Source organism: Nannobrachium achirus, assembly GCF_963921795.1.
Source record: "Nannobrachium achirus genome assembly, chromosome: 16".
In the NCBI taxonomy this organism is placed as follows: domain Eukaryota; kingdom Metazoa; phylum Chordata; class Actinopteri; order Myctophiformes; family Myctophidae; genus Nannobrachium; species Nannobrachium achirus.
This window is the reverse complement of record NC_137823.1, coordinates 27,029,508-27,057,094: the sequence shown is the minus strand read 5'-3', so window position 1 is coordinate 27,057,094 and position 27,587 is coordinate 27,029,508. Positions and strand designations below refer to the sequence as shown.

At 42.0% G+C, this 27,587-nt stretch overlaps 1 protein-coding gene across 2 annotated transcripts; it reads left to right on the top strand.

Moving 5' to 3' along the window:
* Window positions 1–27,587, top strand: acp1 (acid phosphatase 1; the record flags this gene model as incomplete). 2 transcript variants are annotated; one of them, XM_080744446.1, is made up of 6 exons in its annotated part: window positions 1–42; window positions 2,327–2,400; window positions 3,283–3,396; window positions 9,732–9,793; window positions 12,440–12,545; window positions 26,649–27,587. In XM_080744446.1, 6 exons carry the CDS (start codon window positions 6–8, stop codon window positions 26,724–26,726), a joined length of 471 nt encoding a protein of 156 aa, XP_080600572.1. In that variant the 3' UTR covers window positions 26,727–27,587. The 2 variants fall into 2 exon arrangements, with proteins under 2 accessions (XP_080600572.1, XP_080600571.1); XM_080744445.1 differs by lacking the exon at window positions 3,283–3,396 and adding an exon at window positions 3,471–3,584 and having other exon boundaries at window positions 6–42.

The window sequence follows — 27,587 nt, the reverse complement described above, 5'->3', positions numbered from 1 at the left end:
GCAACATGGCAGCCAGCAAGTCAGTGTCGTTCGTGTGCTTGGGTAAGAAATGTCTTTATAAACCCACACAACAGGCTCACTGAAGTATAAAACACAAAGCTTTGACTGTGTCATGTCGTAAATATTGATAAAGGCTCAACAATATCGTCAAGAGAGACAGAGAAAAGCTGCGACGCACAGGGGTTTTAAATGAATGGCACAACAGCGCTTTGTGTATTAACGATTTATAATTGTGTTTTTGACGTTGACAATACAATTTCTGTTTGGCTTGTAGGCTTTTAAGTTGCACATGGCAGACATGACACATGACCTAAATATACAAAGACATTAGTGACATATTTGGCGACTTTACACTTAAAAAGAAAATTGATAGTGGAAATAGCCGATCTACAAGCTCACAAGGCGTTGCATCGCGACGCGTTGTGAGCTTGTAGATCTGCTATTTCCACTATTTTTGAAAATGTTTGAAAATATATGAGCATTTTTCAACATGGAAACGATCATGACGATTAGGACAAAAATAATTGCGATTATAGACGATTATGTAGCCTAATAATTGTGAGTGACAGGCCTAGAGAGAACAGTGGATCTATCATTGTGTTGTTACAACACAGCCATGCGCATATTGTGGGTGATGATGTAACCATTAGCCAACGTCATGGTTATTTTATTGACCACCGGAAGGACTTTGATTTGATTAGCCTATATACCTGATATGGCACCTACAGTATTGCTGTTGTAGACAGTGGTGGAAAAAGTACCCACATTTTGTACTTAAGTCAAAGTAAAAATCTATGTAGAAATACTCTGTATAAGTGACAGACAGTCTTGGAATTCAAAATGTACTTGAGTAAAAGTACAAAAGTAATGTATGTGTCAAAATGGACTTAAAGTACCAAAAGTAAAAAGTACTTGCAAAATATTTTCAAATGTAGACTATAAAATGTTAAAAGAATCTTTTTAAATTGTCAGATCTATAAATGGCTGAAATGTATATACGGTTGAAGTGGTTAATGTATGTTTTGTAATAGGCTAATAATCAAAATCTACAAAGTAATGAACAACTAAAGTTTTCAAATAAATGTAGTGGAGTAAAAGTACAGTATTTTCCTCTGAGATGTAGTGGAGTAGAAGTAAAAGTATGGGAAATTGGAAATACTCCAGTAAAGTAAAAGTACCTCAAAATGCTAGTTAAGAAAAGTACTTGTGTAAATGTTACTTTACACCACTGGCTGTGTTGATTTTCATGCCGGTCTGGAAAGGATGCATCCATCATCATCCATGATTATCTGCTCATGGGTTCAGCGTAGCCTCGCGTAGCCAGGCTTACTCATCTGCGAAGAGAAAAGCCTGGTCAAGACCATAGGCTCCGCCGGGAGAATTTCACCGGGTGTTATTGTTTTTTCATATTCCCCGCTGGCGGATAAAACTGTTCTACTTCTCCCGACCCATCGGTTGCGCTCGTAATAAACAATATCCAAACAAAAACATGGATTCTGACAAAAGATGCCTATTAAGAGCGAGTTAAGAGCTACAATCTTTATGTAAACGGACTGCAACGCATGACGTAACTTCCGTTAACTGCAGCACTTCCGCCACTTCCGGTGTCTGTAGGTTCATGCCGTTTTCATCGGCTATTCTGACCAGGGTGGGTTCAGTGAGGGGCTGATTTCTTCCAATCAGATGGGCCTGTTTCTGTAAAGTGTGAGAAAGAGTTAAAGTTTCATTTGAACAGCACAAAGTCAAGGTCACAAACACGTCGTTGAAAATTGCCCATTTATACATTAAATTAGAATGTTCCCATGTTAATGAAATTGTTTACCTATAGGTAAATGGTGCATTTATATAGCGCCTTTATCTCAGGCACTTTACAGAGATTGTTCATTACATGATTCAATTCACCCATTCACACACACATTCATATACCGATGACAGAGGAAACCTTGCAAGGCACCAACCTGCTCACCGGGAGCAACTAGGAGTTCAGAGTCTTGCTCAAGGACTCTTCGACACTAACTCTGGGGGAGCCCAGGATCGAACTGGGAACTCTTCGGGAACCCTCTGTGTTCTAATGACGGTTTCTCTACCCCTGAGCAACTGCCGTGGCAGATATACAGTATATTTTATGAAACGGCGAGTTGTGTAAGTTTTAGTTGCTTATTAACCACGTAAGCCCTAAGGTTACTTTTAACTAATTTCTTTCATCAAACGACCGCGTTGTATCATGACAACGCATTGCTTAGATGTAGTGTTTTCTCAAATATCTTTCTGTCACAGAACATTTTGCACATTATGTGAAATTTGTGTCTTGGTTTGTTTGGAACAGGGAATATCTGTAGATCCCCCATTGCAGAAGCAGTCTTCAGAAAGATGGTAGCAGATGCTGGTGTTGAGGATAAGGTATGATCATTAAGACCGATTAATGAATAATTACAATAGAGGCCAATATTGCTACAGCACAAGTCGAAGTCATCATAGTGTGTTACAAAATATGTTTAGTTTGCCATAATTGTAATGTCCACATAATACTCTTGTTCAATTTAGTTGAACAGGGTATTTATTTAGCGTACCCACTCACTACTCAGTCATGCTGACCTACATATACTGTAACTATTAAAAGCATACCAAGAATAATCAGCGGAGATTTGTCAGCTTAAACAAATCTTTACATCTTTTTAAACAGCAATGCTGAATCAAGGTAATTTTTAGAGACAGCACAGATACAAAAAATAAAAACTAAAACGAACTAACTGCATTAAATTGCTTGAGACTTTGCCTTTCCAAGATACAGACTACTATAATGTGACTTAAGATCAAGTTGATCAACTGCAGAAGAATACAATTCTGTAGCATTGTTTTCCTTATAAACATCTCTTTAATTAGTCAACTGTTATGATACAACATAATTGGTAACTACTTCCCTTATAAGAGTGTTTTATGTTGCATGAGTGTGAGACGGGTGTAGTGTAAGTTGGTTGTAATGTGTAATAGTGTAGCTAGCTGCTAGTTGCAAAGTCTTACAATTACAGTTCATATACTCTTGTTAAATGAATGCCCAGCGATTGTTAATATTTGCCCTAAATTCAAGTGTTTGTGTCACTAATAAATCTGTTCTCAAAAGCCCATCGCATACAGTATGCTGTGCTATGGGATTATGTATTTCTGTGTTTGCTTGCATGTGTGTGTGTGTGTGTGTGTGTGTGTGTGTGTGTGTGTGTGTGTGTGTGTGTGTGTGTGTGCCTGCGTGTATTTGATAAATCAATCCTCTACTGCTCTGTCTAGTGGAGGATAGACAGTGCTGCCACCTCCACCTATGAGATAGGCAACCCTCCAGACCACCGTGGCCAAGCCTGCATGAAGAGGCATGGCGTGCCTATGAGGCACGTGGCCAAGCAGGTACGACCGCCCAACTCAACCACCCGTTCTAGCAGTAGCTAGCCTTCCCCCCTCTGTGTTTTCTGTCCTTGCAGTGGGTGATAGACAGTGCTGCTACATCTGACTGGAATACAGGCAGTTCGCCGGACGCTCGTGGTTTGGCCTGCCTAAGGAAACATGGCATTGAGACCAACCACAGGGCTCAACAGGTACAGCCAGTTGTCCCGGGGGTCCACTTTATTGATGGCTCCTTTCGGAACCTCTCCCTCCGCTATATACTGTAGCTCCGAGATGAGGTTCCTCGCAGCTACATGCCCAAATCAGTAAGTTCCGGGGAAGGTCTGTTTTGTGAACATCGTATCCAAAAAGAAAAAGGTCGGCTTTCCCTCTCCGATGTTTACTTTTTTAGCGTGGAAGAATATTTAAGCGATGGTGTTGAAACGAGTTTAAATCGCTGTTTTCGTCAGCTTTTGGGCAGTTTTTCCCAACGCAATCTTACGGAAGCTGTGTACCAGAAATGTTTCGCCACCAAGCGGTCGGGACAAGAAAACTGTCCACAGGCTGACAAAAACAGCGATTTAAACTTGTGTTTTAACCCTATCGCTTAGATTTTCTTCCACAATGAAAAAGTAAACATCTGAGAGAGAGAAAGCCGACCTTTACTTTTTGGATACGATGACCTTCCCTGGAACTCATCTCGGAGCTATATAGCGGAGGGAGAGGTTCCTAAAAGAGCTACCTTTTGATAGATACTCTAGTAGTTCTTTAGTATGGGCAGAGTCAGGGTGTATGTACTGTTACTGTATGTCATGTTGATAAAAGGGTACCTAGCTACTGAACTGGGCACAATCTATCCACATCATAACACTTATCCAAATAAAATTAAAAAATATAAATACATTATTTATACCAATATGAAATGACAGTGTTTACCCACTGACGTGATTTTGTTCAATACAAATAAAGAGCCTCATGGCCAAGAAGCAATTGCTTTAAAATATAACGCCTAATTTATACAATGTCGCACAATGGTGTTGTTTTTCATAGATGACAGATTTCTATAGCCGTGCTCCATTCACAGTTCACACCAAGAAGCTTCTGCAAAAAAACACTTTGTCATCCTGCTAGAGTGTTTTATAGCCAAATATGCTCTCTCACCACCAGAACTATGGAAGCGTCTCACCCAGTGCAGTAGATCTGCAGTCTCATTCATTTATCTCTGTGCAAGTCCAGTCAGTCAGGCACTGAACTAATCTCTTCAAAGTAGGGATGGGGAGGCTCAACCCTTGGCCCGAAGCCAGCCAAATCCACAATCCTCACAATGAACTTTGACAAGGTTTTGCCCCCCCCTATTCTTCCATTGCCCTCTTTCTCTGTCTGTCATTTGCCTCCTCGCTCTTTAGCTCAACCTCTCTTTTCTCCCTCTCCCCTCACGACTTGTGTCTTTTCTGAACTTTGCTGAACTTCTACTGCTGCCAGTACATGCAGACAGGCCGGCCAAAGAGGAGCAGACCATTTGGAGACTGTGCTGGTCCCACAAAAACAAAGTTTAGATGCTTTATGACGCAAGCAGACAACAATCCAAGCTATTATTAATGTACTCCATAATGGATTATGTCGAGCAATTTGGAGCTTATCAGACACCTCTGGCTGGAGGTTAGATTTAATGGCTGGAGAACTTACAACTTCACATTCAACGTGACTTCAGATCAGCCTCATCTGAGGAGTGACCCTGACATTTTAGCTAATTCTGTGGCCATATCCCAACCCCAATCTGCACGCTGCTTGGAATACTTCCAACATAGAAGAGAAGAAGTTGATGTTTGAATAAGAGAAGCATTATCTTTCTTAAGGGGAACACAGCTCAGCTGCCCCTGTTATTTTTAATGAACCTACCCACACCAGTGGCTTCAGACTTGCGTAGGCGCACAGCGCACGTTCACGCCTTGCCAACCACCCTGATATGCCACTGTTTTATTTCCAGGCGTTGCCGCGCGGTGAAAAATGTCCGCAGCCTGTCCACAGCCGGTGTGTTCCCCTTCAGAACCAAACTTCAAACAGACTGCCATCTAGTGCAGGGGTTCCCAAAGTTTTTAGCTCGAGACCCAAACGAGAAACTAGTGAAAATAGCCCTTCTACAAGCTCACAACAAGTTGCGATGCGACATGTTGTGAGCTCACAGAGCTTGTAGATTTATTATTACTTAAAAAAAAAGTTTTAATTTGTTTTGGAAACAATGATCCAGTGGTTGTTTTTACTGAGGGGACGTATGTAAGGGAGACTTGTGCTTGCGTATGGAGGCAGTACAATAACTAAAGGAAACTGTGCGTGCGTGTGCACTGTAGCACCCAAGGAGTTGTTTACTTGACGTCTGTAGTTAATTTGATAATCTTATTATGATTATAATTTTTCCCATAATTGTGCAGCTCTAACTCAAGTCAAGATGATGGATAGAGAGCCTTGAATTTGGTCAGACAAGGTGGTGTATGCACCGCAAGGCATAGCGATAAATTTGTCTAATCATCCGAAATTCAAATACAAAGTAGTCTATGACCTTGATTGATTGATTGATTGAATACTTTTATTAGCAGTGCGCATAGGAAAAGCACAGGACAGTACGGTTCATACAAGTTCTACTAATGGATTTAATCCCAAGAAAGCACAATGGCTTGTTAAAACGATAAAGGAGCAAAAAGCTGAAAATAAATAAAAACCTAGAAAAAACACTATTAACACATGTGATGCCAAAAACGCCAGGAACGTGATAAGGATTACCCCCCGTGGGGTGCGGCGGCCCCGTTATCACGTCCAGGGACGTGTTAACTGAGTGAAAAAACTCAATTTCCCATGATGCCTCGTGAAACCGCTGCTACTCACTTCCTTTTCCTCATTGCTTTGTACATTATATAAGCTCTTGCACAAACATGGATTTATCTCCGCTTCTTTTCCCATATGGATTGTTTGGTCAAAACCACCTGTTTTTTATGGACCATAAAAACTACACAGATCATCGCGGCTGTAGTTTTTCTTCTCTGTGTGAAAGACAATATGTTGCACGCCGCCACTGAAAATCAGGAAATCTATAGGACAGATACATGGCAGTTAATCTACATTAGTTATGGCAAAACTATGGCAGCCCATACTTAAAAAGACATGTTATTAAAAACAAAAGTGAAATGGATGCACAATGTTTCCCAAGTCAACATGTTCGATAATCATGACTTCAATATCGACCAAAATAATGGTGATTATGATTTTTTCCCTAATCAAGCAGCCCTAGCTCAGGCATTCAAAATCCAAATCGCTGTACGGACTGTCCAGCTTGGTGTGCTCTCTCCCTCTCTCCAGGGCCATTCGGTCCTGTTTATGCTTATTTATACTCTTTTGTACGATATGAACGACCTGAACTCACTTCGGCTCTCAGTGGTGTCTTCTCATTCATTCAGCCCAGCTTCAAGTTAATTTTTCCGGCAGTGAAGGCAAGGAAACAGCGGTTGTTTGGAAAGGACACAAGCCAACTTCCAAATGCTTGTGGCCGTGTATTGAGCATTGCATACATTGACTCTCGCTCTGGCTGGAGACTCACACACACACACACACACACACACACACACACACACACACACACACACACACACACACACACACACACACAGTCGCTGACAGAAACAGAGACAGATGAGGAAACAAACAGCGAAAAACAGCAGGAAACAAACAGCGAAAGTAACCGATTGGATTTTTCCAAAACAGACCGTGTCACCCGTCGAATTGAATCCCGTTTTAAAGAGAAAAGAAGAGCTTAAACACAACTTTGCTAGTGTTCCGTGTTGATAGGTTTATAGCTATATATTACCTCTATGGTTTATAGCCGATCTGGGGGGTGCTGGAGCTGCTGCTCACTGGACCTCCAGTCATTCAGCGTGCAGCCGCGAGGGCCAGTCAGATATGTGTCCGTCCTGCTAACCTCATTTATCGGCCACAAACGTTTTCATGCCAAGGACATCCAATATTTACAAGCGACTTCGGTGGGAGGAGCCCTCCCGAACCGAAATAAACTCGGCTCCTTGTTTGAGTGTGAATCGGCCCAAAAGAGGGAGCCACCATTAAGAAAGACTAAAGGACTCTTCTTTCTTGTTTGCATGTGAATAATAATATTTTGAGAGAGGACTTGGGCTGTCCTGCTTGGTCCAGGGAAAAATAATTGTGCAAATAGTCGATGCGTTCAAATGTGGCCGTATCCAACAAAAATGATGTGCTTCTTGCCAAATGATATCCCTGCTCTTCACTGGTAATAAAATGCTACAATATTGTGTCGGGTGGGTCTACGATGGACTGAACCGAAAATATAGTGATGGCCCCTAGGTTGCTCTTAGTCAGGACCCACAGGTTGCGAGTGAATATCCCTTAATTTTTTTGTTTACTAATTCATTAATTATTATTATTTTAAAAGGTTTTCTGAAGATTTCCCCCAAAATTTCACACATGTTCATGAGTTGAAAACAAAAATAATTCCATGAATAAAATAAAAAAGAATCAAGGTAAGACCCTAAAAAACAAACAAAAAAACGAATAACTAATGTTGATTTTAACGTTTCACTAATGTGAAAATAGCAGATCAGCAAGCTTTTTTTAAAATATATATAATATCCGATAAACCCCAAATTTGAATTGTGTATTGAGAGGCCTCTATAGAAAGCACTGCCAGGAGTATTTCCCACTTTTCTGTTCAAAGTGGGCACCACAAATGCGTAAGAAATGTAGAAATGCTATATTTCCCAGCAGATTAGGTCACAGTGGTTGGAATCCAATAAATCACAAAATTGTCTAGTTTTATATTTATAACTTTATACTTATAATATTGAACTGTGGACTCCCAACCCATTCCTCATGCACAGTAACAGCCTCCCTGCTTAGCTGTCAGTCAAGCATTTGAGAAATCTAACCAGGGCCTATGTCTAACTCATGGGAGGGTTCACATAATGCATTCAACATGAGATTACCAGAGTGTATATGTGTGTGAGAGAGAAATAAAGCCATCAACATCTACATTTAACACATCGGACGCCCACGTGGTTTTGACGTCTTAATTTGCTGGTGCCCATGGCAACGCGTCATTTTACCTACCGGCGAGAGTACTGGCGAGAAAAGTAATCCGAGTAAATGTAATCCGAGTATGTCCTGTTTATTTCGCGAAAATCTTTTCTTTCAGTCAGGACCGTTTTTTATCATTTCTAAGCCACAGTGTTTGTGTTACGGCATGTAGAAGAGGCTGCCGTTTTGAGAAAAAAATGAAAAAAGGAAGAGAATCCGGAGAAAACAGCATTTTTGTGCAGCCGCTAAACAGGAAGTCAACGAGACACACAGCACGTCCGGGTGACGTAATTGCGCGCTGCATGTTGGGAAATGGAGTTTGTTTCATCACCGCGGTAGCCAAGTGCAGTAGCTACAGTACAGTATAGTTTAGTTTACTGTACAACGCGCCAAACGCGTCGTGGGCCTCCAGCGACATCAAAGAAATTGACTTGTAGACACCACGTGGGCATCCGATGTGTTAATATTACCACCATGTCTCTGAGACGATGTGTAACAGAGGATTTGTGGGGGTGTGCGTGCGTGCATGAAGATGCAGCCATAAAATGCAGCCATAAAATGCCAGTGGCTGCAAGAGGAAACACGGACTACAAACATTTTATTGGTTTAGAATAAAACTGTTCTTATGCGACCCATCCAGTTCTCGAGCGTTCCCTTAATTGGCCACGCTGTCCCTGTCAAATCAGCGCAGTCTTTATCTACTGTATATGGGGCTAGTACGCTATTGAGCGTACTATCTTCTCCCTAGCCTCTATTAATTCTCCCCTCTGCCTCTTGCTTTCCTCACCTTCTCTCCAAGGCAACATGCACTGCACTCTAAATCGAAACGCCTCAACAACTACTTAAGAGGCTGCGGTTCTTACTGCTGGTTTCATTGAGTCACACCGGCCCGCCAGTCCTGTTGGAAGCTGTTGCACAACAGCCCTCCACACACTTACAGATGTGCTGCTTTGATTCCTTTCATAACTCTGTCGAAGGGTCTACCCCCCCCCCCCCCCCCCCCTTTCATCCTCTCTCTCACTCTAAGATCTCTGGCACCCTGACAAGTTTTCTATGAGATCAGAATGATTTTTAAATATCAGTGTGGTGCACCCTGCTCATCCTTCGCCGTAAAACTAAAACAAAAACGGGTCATATTCAGAGCAGCAGATTATGGGGGACCGTGCCGGAATGCCCCTGAAATAAATGATGCTTTACAGTGTGATGCCTGCTCAGAAAGTGCCAACGCTGACCATTGTTCTGTTCTGTTTCCCTCACTCTTCTAGGTGACTAAGGAAGATTTCATCAGCTTTGACTACATCCTGTGCATGGACGAGAGCAATTTGAGGTATGCGTATTTTGGACTCGGTCCCAGTGTTTTGAGTTTCTGTGGGTGTGGATTGCAGTTGGGGGAACAACTTCCATGTGGACATGGTGTCTAGAGATGCAACGTTCGCGAACGAATCGAATCTTTTGAACGGCTCTTTGAAGTGAACGATGGGATCCGGTTCGCGGAGTAGGGAGCCGTTCATTTGGCTGAATTGGCTCGCAACACGGTGCGGCGACGCCGGCGCCGCGTTGCGCGGTGCGGCGCGGCAATGTGCAGCTATCTAGGAAGCAAATTAAGACACTACAGTTTGATTTGATCATGGCTTAGACAATTATTAAGCGATTTCTATAATTAAAACGTCTCCATATTGCTTGGGAAGTCCACTTCCATGACAAATGACTGTATTATGTCCCTGCAAATATTTAAATGTTTGCTATTTTAAAATAGCCGATGTACAAGCTCACATTGTGCCAGGCCTAGCCAGTTGGTAAATCCTGGCTATACACCGCTAGGGAGGAGCGAGTTCATTGTTGCCTGCTTGGTTTTTTTAAGGTGTTGCATGAATAACAACATTAGTCAAGGTAGCTTAATTTACACACACATGTTTTATAAAAAGGGTAAATACAAAATTGTGATCTCAACTGTCAGCAGAGGAATGTGGTGCCACACCGTGCCACCTTGTGGATTCATGTTTCAACGAAAATATTTTAAATATGCATTGAGCCAAAAGAGCCAAATGAGCCAGTCTTTTGAACGGCTCTTTTAAGTGAGCCAGAGCCATGGCTCTGGCTCACTTCAAAGAGCCATAAATTGCATCTCTAATATTGGTGTCTGAAAAACATCTAGCCTATGCTGTGGCATTGTATGGGATGGGACGATATGAACATTTCATATCACGATTATTGTGACAAAAGAAATCGCGATTTACGATGTTATCGCGATAATCAAAATCCAGTAACCTGGGGCAGAACATTTGCCCAAAAATAGCAGATCTACAAGCTCACAACGCGTCGCAACTTGAGCTTGTAGATCGGCTATTTTTTGGCAAAGACATTTGATAGAGGGTGAAAAAAGACTGTATCAAGTACGTATATTATTTATTGGTAAAAGTACTTTTTTACCAATTATAGACTGTTTAAGTGGTACCAGATATGCAACTCGGCAAATAAAAGGTGAATTGATCCCAGTGCATGACGGAGGACGATATCACAATAATTTAAATCTCCACGATATGATTATCATGAGAGTTTTTTATCACGATAAACGATAATATTGCTTATCGTCCCATCCCTAGTGATTGTATGGCCCTAGTTGGCTGCCATTCAAAAGCACTTAGTGCTCAGTTCAGAGCCACCAAGTCTAAATTGGTGATTGTGATTCCCTGCTAATTTATTCAACTTTGTAGAGTTGAATGTGCAAATGGTTTAGACGTCGCCTCTTGGCATGCGCCGGACACAAAATACACTTCTCAAGTCCCGTCCATGATTATCCCATTTTATTATTCAAGCCGTAGGAAACAGCAGCGGTTTTCGTTGGCCCTGAAAATAAGCCTGGTTTGGAAGAGGTCAGTATGTGTTTTATGTCCTCATCAGTGCAGAGAAATGGCCTCGAAAATAACCCAAGATGGACGTGTGCCAGTCTTTCAAATAACACATCTGTACAAGAAAACCAGTGAAAAACATCAAACCTATACGTCATGTGTAGGTGAAGGTCTCCCTTTAATGAGCAATATCCTTCCTTAAGCTCTTTCCAGGGGCAGGGGGAGGGATTTTCTTTCCCTTTTTTTTTTTGTTGCTACTTTGAACGTTTAAGGATCATTTTGAGATCACATGCCTATATAGCGGATCTGATCTGTAAGCAGCTTACTGAGTTCCTTGGATGCCTTGTCTTTGCTCTTTGGGGGCTGTTATTTCCCCCCTCCACATATGTTAATCGGGCCAGAATGAGAAATAGAGACCAGTCTTAAAAGGGGGCCTCGTCCACGACCTTACCAGACTCTGCCTCATTGTTATCAGTTAGTGAAATGTGCTTAATTCTTGACCTTTCCATTTCAGGCAAGAGCTTTTTCTGAATTAGGTCAAAGTTGAGATTTTTTTTTGTCTGTAACGCCACCAAATATTATATTTTCATCACAGGGTATCAGTTTCATAGAGATCCCTGTTGTTAGATTCAGCCCTGTACTGGATTATGGATCAGCTCCCAATTTGGCACCAGTATCTGCCATATTTTGCCTGCAGTCCTATAATACTGTAAGTTGCTGGAGGTGTTGCATAGTTTCGGATCCAAGTAAGTAGCCATCTGTAGACGTTGGGAAAGCTTCCCATCAGCTGGCACTGGAATGATGCCTTATAAAGCCATAAACGTCCCCTGTATTGATTTCTTGTGTTGCTTTGTAACCATCATAGTAGCTTCTCTTTAACCGTGTTCATATGCATTGCATATGGCCTACATTTGTGTCCAAGCTGTTCTGATCGTTGCCCGGAGGATCAGGATTACAGTTTCTATCTACATATTGGACACCATATTGAAATTTGAAATGTGATGTCCATCAGTTTTATTCTCTCTGACGTGCAGGATTATATACTGTTTGGGCCCAAACACATAATATCAGACAGGAGTTGTCGTTCCTTCCAATTTTGTGATCTGTTTTCTCTTTGTGTGCAGCGACCTGAAAAAGAAGGCTAACTCGGTGAAAAACTGCAAGGCAAAGATTGAACTCCTCGGTTCATACGACCCTCAGAAACAGTTGATCATCAAAGACCCATATTATGTAAGTTTTTTCCTTTTATGAGGTGCCTAATGATAATAGTGGATTCCCACACTCCATACCACTTTAACCAATTAACCAGTCTTAAACCCTACAGCAGTGGTTCTCAAACTTTTCTTTATGTCAAGAATCCCCATAACTCTGAGAGTGTACAAATGAGAGTGTACAACAACATTTGTACACTCTCAGCGTTGCAGACCTATCCCTTATAGGTTGGAACCCCCCTCAAGAAACCCTTAGGGTCCATGGACCCCACTTTGAGAACCACAGCCTACTACCAGTGTTGTAAAGTAACTAAGTACTAACCCTAACCCTTAAGTACAATTTTGAGTTATTTGCACTTTACTTGAGTACTTCCAATTTCCAATACTTTTACTTCTACTCTACTACATCTCGGATCCAAATTTTGTCATTTTACTCCACTACATTTACTTGAAAACTTTAGTTACTAGTTACTTTGCAGATATACATGATTATATTATAAAACATACATTAATCCACTTTAGCCCTATTTTATTGCTAGGCTATTTGAAAAAAGATGATCTACAAGCTCACGATGCGTCGCAACGCGTTGTGAGCTTGTAGATCTGCTATTTTCATTTTTTGAGTACATTTGATGCCAATACTTTTGTACTTTTACTCAAGTAAATGTTGAATTCTGGACTTCTACTTGTAACGGAGTATTTCTAGAATACAGTATTGATACTTTTACTTTAGTAGAAAATGTGAGTACTTTTTCCACCACTGCCTACTACTGTATACTTCATTCATGGATGCAGTCCCCCCCCCCCTTTATTTGGTTACAGTTCCAATTAGGCTGAGGAACTGCAAATAATAGCCCTGGTGTTTGCATGGACCGGGGCGTTTATTTGGACGGGGCGTTTTATACGCAAATAGAAATGGTATCAGACCCCCGGCAGGTATTAGGTAGTGGGAGGCTATTTGGAAATATACAGTAGCCATCTGCAAGCTTGTGTAAAGCGTTTTGAGTTTGTAGATCTGCTGTTTTCTCTGAATGTTTGCCCCACTATAGGGACTGCTAGGGTTCAAGTGGTTAATAATAAAATGTGTTTCTCTCGCCCAATACAATGGGGGTTAATTTAAATTTAGAATTTAAATCTTGATCCCCATTCTAGCAATGCAATTGATAACCTAATCACGAAGTGAAACATGGCTTATTGTCTAGTATTGAGCAACATTTCTGTAATATGCATGCCTTTAATTAGGCCTGGTATACTAGGTAGGCCTAATTAAAAGTGTGCTGGACGAGAGTATTGGTCCTACTTAGGGTTGCAAAAGGTTAGTTAAGCTTTCTGGCAATGTCCATACATTTTCCTTTGGAATTTTGAACAGTTTCAATAAAAAGGTTTACCGTACTTTTCTTTACGCCATTAAGGCCAGTCTACACTCTACACCAATGCAACACCTTGCAACATTCAACTACTTTTAACTACTTTCAATGATTATTCTCAATGATTATTCTCAATGCCAATTGCAAGGAGCACCTGTTTTTTCCTTGTTTTCTTGGCAGTTGCAAAGAGTTTCATTGGTGTGGACTGGCCTTAAAACTCTTTTGTTGCAAGCAGTTGCGTTGCATTTTTATTTAGACCAAATGTTGCACATGCACACAATATCATTATGTAGAATGAAATAATGAGCAGATTGCCATGAAACCGGCTCAGGGCATTTATGCCCCGCAGAGGATGAACCCTGCTGATGTTGCCCTCACGGCTGTGTCTCTAGCACCACTGTCAGGCCACAATTTACCCTTCAGCACTAGATATTTCTAAATGTCCATCTTTGAATGTGTCCAAACATTTGCAGCCCTAGTCACATTACACAGACCATACCGTACATCATGACGTACTTACAAAGGAACAGGTTAAAAGAAAAACAGTTCAAAAGTAAATATTGTACTGTTGGACAATAGTTGTGACAGTGAGGCTGTCATTCATTGTGCTTGCCCAATACAAATGTTTATTCAGTTTATTCAGGCCTAGAATTTCATCATTTTAGGGGAAAGGCCACTTGGCTTTTAGTGATGTCAGTATTTTTCAAGGCACGGAGGACAAATGCCAGGGCAGCAAGGCCATCAAATAAAACAATGATGAACTCATTGAAGGAGTCCATGAAAATGAATGAATTGAACGTAAGGGGTAAAGGATGAATATATTAAATGATAAGGAATGAATGGATGAATGAATATAAACAAATTAAGTTGTCTATACCAGGGGTTTTCAAAGTGGGTGAAGGGGCACCCTGGGGTGCCGTGACGGCAGTCCAGGGGTGCCGCGAGATAATTTGATAATATTTGGAATTTATTTGGCCACTTGAAGAAATATTTAGTATCATTTTAAACTTGAAGTACAAAGTCAGTTCTAACCGAAATGGCTATTATCTCAACGTTTTCCTCGCAACATAATCACTAAAATATCGTCACACTCAGGCAGAAACCTCTGTCGCACAAAACTAGTGAAAACAGCCGATCTACAAGCTTGTAGATCTGCTGTTTTCACTAGTTTAGTACATTTTATAGATGATAAATACAAAAAGAAAGGTTTTGGACATACAAGGTTTCCACCCGACAACGACGATAATCTATGAATTTAAGGTGCTGGGAGTGAAAGTTATAATGTAGGGGTGCCTCAGATTAAAAACATATTCATGGGGTGCCCTGAGACAAAAAAGTTTGGGAACCCCTGGTCTATTTGACAAAAGGTCAAACTCTGCGTGGCCAATGGAATTCCTGCCGGGGAACAGTGCGGTCTCCATTTTATGCATATTGAAACAATGAACCCAAACCTGGCAGCACAAACTACTAAGGTAGTTTGTGTTCTTTTTCCACTGTGCCATAATATTCCTTATTACGAGAAAAAAAAAGCATTCGTCTTGTTAAACATCCTGTTCTTTTGCAGTAATCATCCTTTACCAACAAGGCTTGGCTCTTGTTGCTAAATAAGACAGATTTACATTACCAGCCCATGTCCTGACCTTGTGAGAAAAGGCGGTACATGTGTGAACATGAACAACACACAACACATTGAACTTAAGGCTTAGAGGTGATTATAATTTTAATACATAATCTCACTGTCAGTAAAATAAATGAGGGGAGAAAGCTGTTTGTTTCACAAGCAGTAATGTGTTGTCATAACGTGTCGCAAGGCAACACATTGTGTGCTTGTAGATCGGCTTTTTTTGCACGACATCAGTTGTGTTAGAAAGTTGTGTCGATTTGTTTGTTGTTGATATACAAATAAATAGTGTATATATATATATATATATATATAAATATATAGTGTATTAGGGCTGTTCACATTTCTCAGACATTACATTTGAATATTGGTCTTAAAAATTGGCACGAATATCGAATATATTCGATTATTATTATTATTATTACTATTATTATTATTACACATTAATTTACTTATTTTGCAGGGACAATCAACGTATCAAGTTATGAAAACAAACAATATATATTTTCTATTTGATCCGAGCTGCGCGCACGCTGTCCCTCTTCGACTGGTATCCTGTTTTTACAATAAGTAATCATACGCTGTTGACATGCGCGCTATAAAAAAAAAAAAAAAAGTCTGGATCTTAAGTAAAAACTCTCGAAATCGCTGGTAGTGGGAGACTGGCAGTAAAAGAGTTAGTTGCAGCCCTAGATGAGTTTGATTAAGTCTCTTGTTGGCTGGTACTAGATTTGTGCCAAACTATCATCATACTGTAAATGTACTGTTTTTCCAGCGGTTCATACAGTAACTTTCTCTAAATCAAAGCCACCACTGATTATGTGCAAAACATTTTATTTGATGTTGCCCAATAAGAATTCAGTATCACAACAAAAAAGAAAACATAATATTGTCAGGAAAGAGGCAGAGGAGAAAGTGGAATCAACGTTACCTAGGCTCAGGAGCCAGAACCCCCGGAAGGCGTCCGGCCCGGATTCTGTCTCCCCCTCCGTCCTAAAGCACTACGCTGACCAGCTCGCCCCGGTGTTCACCAACATCTTCAACACCTCGCTGGAGCTGGGTCATGTCCCAGCATGCTTCAAGGCCTCGACCATCATTCCTGTCCCCAAGAAGGCCAAGGTCACAGGCCTAAATGACTATAGACCCGTCGCCATGACCTCTGTGGTCATGAAGGTACTGGAGCGACTTGTCCTGGCCCATCTGAAGCGCATCACTGTCTGATCCTCAGTTTGCGTACAGAGCGAATAGATCCACGGAGGACGCCGTGAACATGGCTCTGCACTACACCCTAAATTAAACATCTGGACACTGCCAGCAGCTATGCCAGGATCCTGTTCGTCGACTTCAGTTCGGCCTTCAACACCATCCTACCATCTATCCTGGAGCACCAGCTGTCCCTGCTGCAAGTGCCTGCCTCTACTCGCAGGTGAATTACAGACTTTTTGACAAATAGGTCTCAGCGGGTCAGGCTGGGGAAGAGCATTTCCAGCTCTAGGTCCACCAGCACCGGTTCCTCGCAGGTCCCCACTACTGTTCTCCCTGTACACCAACAGCTGTGTTTCCCTCCACCCATCGGTCATGCTCCTTAACTCATATGCTGCTATTTTAAACATAGGCTGAACTGTTTTCCTGCCAAATTGTCCTTATAGCCGGGGACCCACAAGCCCAAAAGCGCAAGGAATAGGGTAGGACATGTGATTTTCTGCCATACTTTTTATTTCTGTCCACAGAATGAGAGGCCTGCTTTGCCAGAAACATCGCGAAAAATTGTTATGGCCATTTGTATATTCACTGTCCCATTGACTCCACTACACTGTAAAAGAAAAATATTAAAAAAAGAAAAAAATCTACTTTAAGTAGCATGTGAGGGGTCAAACTGGGGGTTCTTCATGATTCTGAATCCATTGCAAGCATTTGTTTTGCATGAAAAACATTCCTTGGGCTACATTTCGACCCCAGAAAATGGTGAAAGGTGATGAGTCATCAAAAAAAGTAAAAAAAAAAGGTGATGATTCATCACTTTTCACCGTTTTCTGGGTCTGAATTTTTGCCCAAGGAATGTTTTTCATGCAAAACAAATGCTTTCAATGGATTTTTTAAACATTTTCTTGATGACATCACTTTTCACCATTTTCTGGGGTCAAAATGTAGCCCAAGGAATGTTTTTCATGCAAAACAAATGCTTGCAATGGATTCAGAATCATGAAGAACCCCCAGTTTGACCCCTCACATGCTACTTATAGTAGATTTCTTTCTTTTTTTTAATATTTTTCTTTCCCTGTGTAGTCACAGTGTAGTGGAGTCAATGGGACAGTGAATATACAAATGGCCATAACTTTTTTTCGCGATGTTTCCGGCAGAGCAGGCCTCTCCTTCTGTGTACCTTAATGACCAAACTAATAGATAAAAGTAACTGAAATAAAAAGTACGGCAGAAAATCACAGGTCATCTCACATCCTCTAGGGGTGGGTCCCTGACTATTACCTTTTAACGTGGGCACGTGCACGCATAGTGCATGATCTGTGCGTGACTCATGTAGTAGACCGGTAGACAAGATTACAGCTTTCGAATAAAAAAAATCCATTGGAATAGACAAATCCGTTGCCAGGCAGTATCCTGCTGTATCCGCCAGTATTTACATAAGAAAACATTGGAAACAGCCAGCTGTGCGCTATGGTAACACGTGGACACGTTCGCGCACATAGCAGACGATATGTGCGCGGATCATATGCCAGGCGGGCACAAGAATCAAACAGCTATCAAACAAATAAATAAACGTGTGAAAAAAGACGATGATATGACCGAGCAGGATGCTTCCTTGTTTACATGGCTTATGGGAGCTATGAGCTCGGAGCTATGATTGGCTCTCAGACCGGATATGGAAACCTAGATCCGGTCTAAACAGGAAATACGACCGGATAGAGTTAGGAGGCGGGCCTAAAGTCTCCGAAGCGGCTATATACAGCGACCATACTTTTAATTGTTTCATAATGATTAAAGCTAATTACATTTCCGGGATCTACGGGCATCGCAGAGTGGTACAGCGGGAAATCTCCGGTTTCGACGGGGATCGCAGGAAATGAGTTAAGATGGCGGTTGACACCACCTTGGTGGGCCTCATCTCCAAGGAGGACGAGTCGGCCTACCGGAGGGAGATCGAGAGGCTGCGAAGCTGGTGTAGCAACAACAACCTGGAGCTAAATGCCCTTAAGACAGTGGAGATGGTGGTGGACTTCCGGAGGGACCCAGCCCCGCCCCCTCCCATCATGCTGGGTAGCACTCAGGTGCACTCTGTTGAGTCCTGCAAGTTCCGGGGAATGATCATCTCCAGGGACCTGAAGTGGGAACTCAACATCACGGCCCTCCTGAGAAAGGCCCAGCAGATTTTGTACTTCCTTCGGTACTTACACGGCCATCATTGAGTCCATCCTCACACACTCCATCATCACCTGGTTCCCCGCTGCAGCTGCAAAAGATCTCATCAAGCTGCAGCGGGTGATACGCTCTGCGGAGCGGCTGATTGGCCATCCCCTGCCCTCAGTCAAATCCCTGCACGACTCCAGGGCGCTGAGGAGGGCAAGAAAGTTCATGGCCGACCCCTCCCATCCTGGCCACGGCCTCCTCACCCTGCTCCCCTCTGGGAGAAGGATGCAGCATCTGGGGGCTACGACAGAGCGACACAGACGCAGTCTTTCCCCTCAGCCGCCAGGCTACTCACTGACTCTGGTTTCCCTTTTTCCCCTGACCCTTAGGGACACCAGCAATATGTCGCACTACTGAACACTACTGCACTTTATATTATATTATTATTTCTTTTCTGCACGGTGTTGTTTTGTGTTTGTTTCATGTTATGTGTGAAAAAATGATTGAATGCACACGTGTATGTTTCCAAAGCAAATTCCTATGTGTGTTGCACAATGGTAAATAAAGGAATCTGAATCTGAATCAACTCGGGTGGGGCATCAAGGCAGCTGTGGGCATTTATGTTTTTTTAGGGGCATAAGGCCAAACTGAGGGAGCGTGGCAGCCATAGCATTCATGGCCTCTATGAAATTCCTGTTATGGTTCAGTCTTAAGCATGAACCTTTAAACTAAATTGTACATATATTTACATATTTCATTATGTTACGTTTAAATGAACGATCTACTGTATATTTCCAAATAATCACCCGGGGGCAAACAGCCGCCGGGCACCAAATACCCGGGGGGTGTCTGACACTGTTTTGACAAATAGCCACCCGGTTCTTTTTAAATGCCGGGGGTTCTAATTGATTTTGTGAATTAAACGTACCTAAAAGGTAAAACATACAACTTGATTTACAACTCAAGTTTTATAGATTCTGCAGACAGAACATAATTAGTAGTCGGTTCGTTTTTCGAAGACCACAATAATGTGGACAGTATCTCTCGGGGTTCAGGTGCACGTGGTGGTTCTGGAAAAGAAGTCAGCATTCATGGAAAAGTATCCGTCCCTAAAGGGAGGGAGGGAGGGATCAGATCATACCCAGGCGCAAGGCGCAGGCAATAAAAGCAAATTGGAGCAAACCAGAGCTATAGTCCTCATGCCAGGGAAATTATGGCTACCTCACTTTTCACACACACAACTCGTGTTCTCCTTCACTCACAGGCAGTAATCAGAACTGATGACCTGTATACTTAAGGTCTAATCTTTCCTGTCTGGCCACATCTTGTATATATTGTATCATCCCCAAACCATTGTTTAATTCCCTTGACATTGATGTACCACTCCGGGTATGCCAAATTGCTGTCAAAGGTTGTTTTATTTTTGTTTAATTTTTTTGTGGTTCCCATTTTAGTTTGCCACGTCATGTTTCGTGGCTCATTTAGCTTCTTTTGACCTCAAATACTCCCATCTGCATTTTGGAGGTTCTGCCAAACTCTGGTCATTTTGTGTAGAGTAAATTGGGTTCCTGCATAATTTTTACGATTGTGAAAATAAAGGTAAAACCATAATGAAGACGCGCTTGGATTTGCGTAAGCATTGGTGTTGGTCTGACGATAGGAAGTATATTATTAATGTGCACTAAAACAAGAGCTATTAACATCTTAGGAATGTTAACGCACACTTTAACTGCCTGTTTGGCTCTCGGGAGTTTGCAGTGAGGTTTACATAATTCACATGACATTTTGATAATGCCCCTATTGGTCTAATGATCTGTCTGCATCACTGTGGCTTCTTGGACTAATGATGCGTCTGAATAACTGTGGCTTTTTATTAGGATTTTTTGGAAATGGCATTCTTTTGATTGAATTATACAGAAAATATTAGTGACTGGGGTGGAAGGAGAGGTTGTGGTTGACCACAGACGTTTATGTGAATGCAGTCAATCACATCAACATGTCTCTAGCTCTGGATTTGGTGTTAACGTGGTGTTAACAACTTAAACGTTTTCCCTTGTGCGTGTATTTGTGTGCCTCTGGCAGCCAACAGAACTACAGGCCTGCAACTTGTGGTTTTTGAGTCATGTAAAAACTTGGGAGGCTCAACAATATTGGGCTGCGGTCCCTTACCAGTGGCCACAGCGTATGGCTAGAAGGCCAAGCTGAAGAGCAGAGCCTGTGTGTGTGTGTTAAGCCATTTGCACACAGGACAGTTGCAGGGTTTTTTTTTTTTAGTTTGCTGCATGAATAAAACGCATTGGATTTGGTGTGCAATGCTGTGCGGAATCGGCGCTGCGGATCCCAAAAGGAGTCATAAAAGGAGTGATGATTTTTTTTACCGCATGCGACAAGACGCACAAATCGAACTGGGTTCGATCGAGAGAAAACCGCACGGCCGCAGCCACTCGTCGCACGGCTAATTCGGATCCGGTGTGCATGAGGTCATAGAGAATCATTGTTTTCTTAAAAAAAGAAGAAAAAAATCTGTTTTATCCGTGTGGATAAACGCGCCTGTCTGCAAAGACCTTTAGGAGAATGAATGGAAAACACAAGTTTTCTAGTTCAAGTGTGAAGCCAATGTCAAGCTCACATGATGTAGCTGCATGGTGGCAGGATGTTGATGATGCTGGATGTTGGAGAATGAAGCATAATGCTTCTGGGTAGGTGTGTGACTGCTTGGCTTGAAGTTCAATGTATAGATTCACAGAATATACTTTATATAAAGTTATACACCCAGCTAAAGTAGGAGGCCTGGCTACATGCTATAGCACAAGCAATGCATAGCAACTGTCCGTTTCTATATTTAAGGGAGGCAGGTATTTTTTGGGCTTCTGGGGCAATTCAATGTAGACTAATAGGTTCACTTAGTCCAAAATGTGGTTCACTTTAACAATGGCTACTAATGTGAAATGTTAAATTGCAAAAGCATACATTTCTTATAAGACAACAGAATTAAAAAAGAAAATTGGGATAGGTGTTATGTTACTTACCTATGTTAGGCATAATGTTATTTTCATTGGCTAATTTTACACCGTTAAAACAAACTAATTTGTGATGAAGATAGGAGTACAATATATCTTTCTGTATGAGAAAGAAACTACTTTTCTTTTTTCCCTTTTTTGCCTGATTACATTCAAGAGAGTATTCCAGGCAGAAATGACTCTTGAATGTGAAGGCAGGACCCAATTGCTCGGTTGGTGTCCCCCAGGGATCAATACTAGGACCAATTCTGTTTTCTCTGTTAATAAACAACCTACCTGATGTTTGTAAAGATGTACATATCGTCGTTGTCGGGCAGAAACCTCGTATCTCCAAGTTTCAAATGTGTACGTTCTTTCGCAAAGTAAATCCCTGCTTCATCGTACAAGGCAAATCAGACCCTTCTTGACAGCTAGTGCTGCTAAAACGTATCTCCAATGCATGATTTTATCACATATATACAACTATATACCGTAATAGCAGTTTTAGGTGTCTTCTCTTGATGTAAGATTGTTGTTGTTGGTAAATGTTTTGTATGGTGTTTCATATGGGGACTATGGATGGCATTTAGCATTCTTGCTAAGTCTGGTATATTTACATTGCTTTATGTAGTGTTCATCAATATACAATGTCCCGTCCAAATAAATAAATAAATAAATAAATAGCAGGAACTCAAAACGCAAAACCAATCTTGAGAGGGAAGAAGGATATTTAGCGAAGACTTTACTAAAACACAACATTACAGAACAGTAGAAGAGCAATAGGAACACTGAACTCTAACTAAAACTTAGCAGAACAGGAGCAAACTCTGACCAACAAAACCAAATCAATGATCCAGCAAGGAATGAACTCTCGGGCAGTCTTTTAAGGGCGGATTCACACTGCAATCCGTTTGATTAGAACTGATTCTGAAAACGGTTGCTGGTTCACGCTGGCCAGCATTCACATTGGCAGACCTTCTGGCCTCCATGGAGACCACTAGCACTATACATCCCGGTCCTACAGGTGGCGGTATGCACATAGTGCCTCGCTGGTGAATACAGACGTCATCAACTATGCGACATTGCTGATGGTGGTCGCCAATAAATTCAGGCACGAAAGTTGGTGTAACAATTCAATGACGCGCGACAGCGCAGTGTGGAACAGTGTAGCAGTGGTCTTGGGTCTCGCACCCCCCACACCTCGACAACTGTTTAACAAAGAAACAAGCCTATTTGCATATCAATTGACCTGTATAGTAGGTGTCGAGCGACGTTCGCTGATCTACAAGCTCACACTGACCTCGCATCCGCGACGCGTTGTGAGCTTGTAGATCTGCTATTTTCCAGGCGCATAAACGTGCAGAATGATGAGCGAGACGTGCAGCGCAGCGCACGTTATTATTTTTATTATTTAATAATCAACATGGCCTACAATTGAAACGCTTTCACAAGCCACGGTGTGGCTTAATATTCACATTAAGGGTAACAAGCACGTCAAGCAGGCACAGCAGTGCACACCGATAACACCGTTAAAACAAATAAAACTTCTCCGCTAGGCCAACTCTGCCCCGTCCCAAGCAGCGCGCAGTAGAGATGAGACATTCGCGAACGATTTGACTCTCTTGAACGGCTCTTTTAAATGAAGGATGGGATCCAGTCCGCAGTCGCGGGACACAGAGCAATGAGTCAGTGTCGAGAACGGTATCAGAAAAAACGGATGGGGGAGGCACAGCTCACGGACGAGAGCTAGCAGTGTGGACATGTCATGGACACAGGCTGCGAAACACAAACAGCATTTGGATTACAAAAACACTGGAACAATTCAGAAGCACTTAATTAGAAAATGTAACTAGTAGCTGTGTATGTTAATCTGACATTAGTAGGCTAGATTGTTTACTTCTTGGACTTGTACGTGCGTTTGTGCTGTGGCAGGTTATTTAATATGGGATTTTGACAGCTTGCTTCTTCCTCTTAATGGAGCACCGTCCCGGCTCCGAATGTTTTAACGGAGCGGCGGTTCTGGCCGTTCCGTCTCACTTTCACCCCTGCGCTCAGTGCGCTGGTGCGAGACAATAAATAACTGTCTAGGGTGACCAGACGTCCCGTTTTACCCGGGACAGTCCCGTTTTCAAGCTACGTGTCCCGGTGTCCCGACAAATATTTCTAAAACACTAATATGTCCCGGTTTTCAACATCCACTACAAAATTGTCCCGTTTTTCGCCAGAATTAAAATAATAGTAGCTGTTTTCAGTGGTTGGTTGCATAGACATTTATCATGTTCTTTTCATGAAAACATGCTCACCTAACCAATCAGAAGAAAGGAACACATTCATTGCGTGTCTGAATTCAACACTGAGGCTGTTTGTCAATCACTCACTGCCCGTTTGCAACCCTGCGGTGCGCGTGCACGAACGTTAGAGAATGGGCACGCGCGTGCGCGGTAACGTGCGCAATCTGCGCATTGCTTTTAGGGTCCCAGTTTTAGGCAACAGTGTTTTGCGTCCCGGTTTGAGTGGCTGAAAATATGGTCACCCTATAACTGTCGCCACTTGCTACTTCTCTCAATTGGAAGTACATGACACCAGTCCAGCGCACCGCAGTAGTAGGCTAACTGGTGATATAAAAATATATACATTTTTGACTCCTCGACTCTAACAATTGGCGTTTGAGTCCTACAAGCAAACAATCTCTCTGTTAGACCAGGCCATGTCGACAACTGTTACCCAGTGTTTATTTGTGGCGACGCCTGACTCGTCGACATTATATGAGGTCACGTTCAACATCAATACCGTTTTTGAGGACGGTTGCTTCACACTGCAGCTCACCGGTCTCGAGGTCGCACAATGCAGTCTCGAGACTACCTCTTGAGGTGGTTTCGAGGCTATCCGTTTCTGATGAAAACCGCACGCTTCACACTGTCAAAACCGGTCTAAACATCTGCCAAGTAGCCTCGAGACTGGTCCCGAGACCGCAGTGTGAATCCGCCCTCAGTCTCTTGAGCTTGTTTGCCAACCCGGCACAGCTGGCATCCACACAGAGTCCACTCAGGGCGATCAGGCAGGAGTAGGGGCAGTAGCTCAGCACAGAAGGGAGTGGCAGAGGAGAATGAAGGCAAAACTGAAGAGAAAGACAAGAGGAGAAAGACAGAGGCTGTGACCGTGACAATGTACAGTATTAGATATCATCGATATTCTAAGAGATTGGGAAACAGCTATGAGGGCAAACTAGGGTATTTTGATCTGGATACTATATATAGCCCTACACGCAATATAACACAAACAAGACGGGGTACAATAACAGTGTGTCCTCATTGTAGATCTTGGACTTCATTTGGCCGGTCTGTGATGTCAGTCATCTACTGTATGACTTATCTATGATCTATGACTTGGGCCAGGTTTTCAGCCCCATCCCACTGCCTTCGACTTGTCCATTATAACGTTTATGTTAAATATTTAAAAAAGCACAACTCAAATGTTATTTTAAAAGATTGCAAGATTGACTTTTGAGTGGACAAATGGACACGCTCACACGCACACAATCACACAACACGCACGCGCACACACAGAAACTCTTATACCAAACTCCACTGCTCAAATGTCTGACTCCTCGCCTCCTCCGTCGTCCAGCATGTCCAAGTTGCAGTGAAATTGGTGACCTTTCCGAAATATGTGACTATCTTGTGGACTTAACATAACGCACATTGAGGTCTTGCAACACGTGCCCTGAATACCACTAGGTTTAACTCGGTTAATAAACCAACAGCAGTGATTTACTGTGCGTTGAGACATTTGCTCTTAAGTCCACAAGATGGTCACATATTTTGGCAGGTCACCAACTTGACCGTTACGCCGCTGTATTGGAGAGGGCGGGAAATTTGTCTTTGAAAGAGGCTAGCCATGGAATGACTTTCCATCCATGAAGTTAGACATTCCAAAAAGTATCAAACAATAGTGGAAAACAATAGTGGAGGTACTAAATTATCCAACTGGCAATGTGAAATTTTGGCGCTGACCGGAATAGCGCGGTTTGTGAGATTTACCTCTGGACAAACGGTAGATGAATAGCCTCTTTATAAGAGCCACGCCATAAAAACACAGAGCGGTTTTAATAGCAAGGGTGGTAATTCATCCTGTTGACCACAAGTACAAAAAGATATATAATTAAGTCATGTAATTAGATTAATGTAATAGTTTTTGTGGCATTCTATTATTGAATTGAATGTCTTAAGCATTTTGTTTGGAATTCATCTCTTTCTCATATCTGGACGATTGAAAGGGACTTCCTTCCTAACTTAGACTGACGGAACTATTGCTGTATTGACTTTGACCTCTAAGGACCTTCCAGGGAGGGTGCTCATGTGTGTCTTGCGGTGACAAGCTTCCTAGTTTTCTTCTTCTCTGAGCTGTTTTTTTGTTTCTTTCGCACTGATTTTTGACATTGGCACTATTAGGTTGTGTTGGTAGTTTCTGAGTATTTTGCTTTGTTTAACAATGACAGTGAGATACTTGTTGCACTAACTAGCATTGGCCGCTATGGTCTCTTTTTGTAAGACACTTTATGTATATATATTTATATATTATTCGCCCCCTCTCTTGATGCACCTTCTCTTTATTGGTACTGTACTGCTCTTGTTTTTTCCTCCTATCTATCTTTTTTTCTTACTTCTCTGTAACTTTGTAAATAACTGTATACTGCTGTGCTACAACTGGACAACTGAATTTCCCCCTTGGGATATTAAAGGTATCTATCTATCTATCTATCTGTCCCCAAGGGAAGCGATGAAGACTTTGAAAAGGTGTACGAACAGTGCATGAGATGCTGCAAAGGATTTTTGGAGAGCAATAACTAACCGCCACGGTGTCACCTCAGATGATCTATCCTTTCTCTGTTGGACCGACGCCAGGGAATCACCCTCACATCTGCAGTTGCATTATGCTGTGGCCCGTGACAAACGAGCGCTTTACTGTGATTATAAGGAATGATCACCACAGATCAATTTCTGCAATGTCTTAACCCATTCAGAACGGGTATACATTATGGTGTATTATTATTTTATGCTTTAACTATTGAAAAATAGCAGATATACAAGCTCACAGCGCGGCACCGAGTGCCGTGCTGCGAGCTTGTAGATCTGCTATTTTTGAAAAATCGTGAAAATTTGAATTTTTACCCGATTCTATAAGTGTCTTCGGAATCCTGTTTCTATGTCAGCGATCTGGCCAGCCATCGTCAAAGAAAAGGTCCTTTTCACTTAAAGGGGCACTCCACCACTTTTCAACCTATCTTCATATAATAGGTCCTCACTAATGTTCATGATAAAATATTATTATTATTTTTTTTGTCAAACGATGATGTCACCGGTAGAAGGATTTGACAGCTCTCCTATGAGACCCAGACTGAATAGAAAACAATTGTGCTATTTTATTATGAACATTAGTGAGGACCTATATGAAGACAGGTTGAAAAGTGGTGAACTACTGCTTTAACTGTTAACAGCTCAGTTTGTCTGTTCTTGAGAGACTACTATGTCAGTGGTTCTCAAACCTTTACATGTGAAGGACCCCTGTAAAAGAATATTCATATCACAAAATATTGTAGCTCCAAGGACCACCCAGAGGCAAAATTTTAGTTACAAACGTTCGCTCTAAAAATACATATATTCAAAGATTTGCACACATTTTCACGACTTTTTCAAAAATAGCAGGTCTGC